The 3,428-nt window shown below is 41.4% G+C and overlaps 1 protein-coding gene across 1 annotated transcript; it reads left to right on the forward strand.

The window, feature by feature from the left end:
• Positions 1-742: 742 nt before the first annotated feature.
• On the forward strand, positions 743-2,113 carry LOC113304992. Its single transcript, XM_026554109.1, has one exon. The coding sequence runs from the start codon at positions 743-745 to the stop codon at positions 2,111-2,113; it is 1,371 nt and encodes a 456-aa protein (XP_026409894.1).
• The last annotated feature ends 1,315 nt before the right edge of the window (positions 2,114-3,428 follow it).

Consider the following 3,428-nt stretch of genomic DNA (forward strand, 5'->3'; position numbering starts at 1 on the left):
CACGGGTCTGTTTCTTGCTTATGAAGCATTGGAGGTTTGTTATAAAAATGGGTAATAAATCAGTACGTATGACATTCTTTTTACAAATAAGAAACCAATACGCTAATATTTGAGTTGTGTTGGATGTAAAGTATTATTTCATCTGCTCTTTGTCTGTCTCGGTATTAAAGAGTAACAAAATTATTGACATTCAAGACGATGAACTGTTTCGATCCAGTTCCCATATCTACAAACCGCACATCGAAAAGTTACATCTTGACCATCGAATCATCAAACAGTCCAAAATGTTTTCCAGATTGTCCCCATTGAAATTATTAGGAAAGTATATCATTATATTTCTTTTGTAAACATATCACTACAATCCATGAAGACATGGTAATTATTAGCATAACAAATTTCGAATACTTTTTACAAAGCAGTTGCAAGCCATAGCCCATGAATTCTTCTGCTGGTCGGTCCATAAAATCTGAGTTGAATTTTATACTTATATGCACCACTAAAGTTAATAGTTCGCATCTCACACTATTTTCTTATGTTAAGAATTTCTTTTAATAGTACAATGGTTTAGTTGACGGCGTTGAAGCCTTGCATCCGATGCAGTATGGCTGATTATCCTTTGCGTACGAATTTCCTATATTACATTTACAACAATCGTGTAATAGCAATCTTTACTTTCGACCAATCTAACTACTTTTGCTTCTCAAGAGTTTTTCCTTGTATGAATTATTAATTATTCTGGATCATGGTAACAAAGGTAATATCTGGTAACAAAGGTAATATATGGATCATGTGGAGAAACACTCTCCCAAGACCGAAGGTGATATCTTCTTCCAAACAAGCCATAACTATTGATGTGGATGGAAATTTTATCACGGTTGTGCATGCTTCTTTCAATGCTGTTTCAAGGAAAATGCTCTGGAGTCAGCTAGGTTTAGGCTCCATATCTATTCCTTGGTTGGTGGTGGGGGACTTCAACTGTGTTCTGCGCCTCGATGAGAAAAAAGGCGGTATCCCAAATAAAGAAGTTTACATGATCGAATTCAGGAGCTGGATTTCTGACAATGGTTTGGTTGAGGCTGATTCAATCGGCAAGAAGTACACCTGGTCCAATTGTCAGAAAGGAAGACGTCGCATTGTCTCTAAGCATGATAGAGCAATTGTGAATAATGCTTGGCTTTACAAATATGCCAACTGGAGATGTAAAGCCCTCCCAAGGATTTGTTCTGACTACTCCCCTCTCATTGGGTTTGATTTCCACAACTCGAGACCGGTTAGAGCTCCCTTTAGATTCCAAAAGATGTGGCAATCGCATCCGAGCTTCTTAAACATGGTGGAGAATAATTGGAATCAAATTATGGCTGGTGCTCCCCCGTTTGTGTTCAACAACAAGTTAAAAAGACTTAAAGAAGCTCTAAAATCCTGGAACAGACTTGTCTTTGGAGATGTTCACTACAGACTGAAGCAAGCTGATCTCAGGCTGGATTCTGAAGCTGATCTTCTTGATTTCGACCCAGCAGACGAAGTCCAATTCACTAGAGTGGAAGATGCTCGGAAGGCTGCAGATGATGTGAGAGTGGAGATAGCCAGTATGCTGAGAATGAAATCAAGAATCTCTTGGCTAGAAGAAGGGGATCAAAATACTCGTTTCTTCCACAATTCCATCAGATTGAGAAGGGGCCAAAACACCATTTCAGAGCTCAAGACCTCTACTAACTCTACTTTGATTGTGCAGGAGGACATTAGAGACTTCATCATCGATCACTACCAGAAGAAATTTAATGGTGGAAGCGTCAACATTGATCCTACGATGTTTGATTATCTGCATATCAGTATTTCTTCCACGGAGAGTGCCTCTATGGATGCTGTGCCATCCTTGGAAGACATCAAGGAAGCGGTCTTCGATTTAGGAGCATACTCAGCTCCGGGGCATGATGGTTTCCCAGGTTCTTTATATAGACATTGTTGGAACATTATCTCGGAAGACCTCTACAAAGCCATAGTGAATTGTTGGGAAATGAGGAAGATTCCAAAAGGCATCAACTCGAGTTTTCTGGTGCTCATCCAAAGAACAAGAAGTCTGATGCAATCAAGGATTTCCGCCCTATTGGACTGAGCAATTTATTTTTTAAAATCATCACAAAGATAATGGATACAAGGCTTGGATCTGTTCTAGACGATTTGGTTTCAGAAGAGCAGGTAGCCTTTATGAAAGGGAGGAACATACACGAAAATATAGCCTTGGCGTCTGAACTAATCAATGAGCTCAGTACGGACAGGAAGTATGGCAATGTGGGTATCAAGCTTGATATCGCCCAAGCTTTTGATACTGTAAGCTGGGAGTTCATTATTGAGGTTTTTCGCCAGTATGGATTCTCTGAAACTTGGTGCACTTGGATACGTAGCATTCTTGATTCGTCTCGTATCTCCATCATGATTAATGGCAGCCCTGAAGGTTTTTTCAGCATCTCGAGGGGTCTCCGTCAAGGGGATCCTCTCTCCCCCCTGATCTTTGTTCTCATTGAGGACATCCTAAGCCGCAACTTGTCCAAACTCTTTGCTCGTCGTAGTATGCATTGGATGGTCAGTAAGAAGGGAGTAGCTCCTACCCATCTTCTCTTTGCAGATGATATCCTTGTCTTCTGCAGGGGTAATTGGCAAAGCCTTCGAAATCTGGTTGATATTTTGACCACTTACAAGATGGCTTCAGGCCAATGTGTGAATTTTGCCAAGAGAACTTTCTATTATGGAGGAGGTTCGGTCTCAAGAGCTATAGCCATCTCCAATTTTCTGGGCATGGAAGGAGCTCAATTTCCTGATAGATACCTGGGCATAAATTTGAAGCCAGGCATAGTTCGGCACATCCACATTCGTCAGGTGGTGGAGAAGATTATGGACAAGTTAGCAGGGTGGAAGGGTAAGCTCTTATCTTTTCAGGCTAGGCTGGTGCTAATCAAGTCAGTGATCTCGAGCTATGTTACCCATTCCATGGCTGTTTATAAGTGGCCTTGCACCGCCATCAAACAAGTTGAGAGAGCCATCAGAAATTTCCTTTGGTCAGGAGATGCGGATAAGCGTAAGTACTTCACTGTTCTCTTTGGAAGCCTTTGTTGTTCCAAAAAGGAAGGTGGCCTTGGCCTCAAGAAGCTTTTGGACGTTAACAAGGCTATGTTGATGAAGCTCTGGGTATCCATCAGGGATTCAAACAAGATTTGGGCTCGATTCCTGAGAGCCAAATACTTCAAAAAAAATGGCAATCTGATCGACTACAAGCTGGGCTCTTCTGTTTTCCCGGGCATCAAACTAGTTTACACATTTGTGCAAAAGCACACGAGATCGATCATAGGATCTGGTGAGAATACTTCTTTATTTTTTGACAACTGGTGTGGGGACTTCTCAATTGCTGGGAAGCTGGGCCTCTCCTCCAAAGG

Source organism: Papaver somniferum, chromosome 8 (assembly GCF_003573695.1).
Source record: "Papaver somniferum cultivar HN1 chromosome 8, ASM357369v1, whole genome shotgun sequence".
In the NCBI taxonomy this organism is placed as follows: domain Eukaryota; kingdom Viridiplantae; phylum Streptophyta; class Magnoliopsida; order Ranunculales; family Papaveraceae; genus Papaver; species Papaver somniferum.

What these genes read in the sequence shown, in the direction of transcription:
- LOC113304992 (XM_026554109.1), top strand. Translation starts at nt 743, where the DNA reads ATGGTAACAAAGGTAATATCTGGTAACAAAGGTAATATATGGATCATG.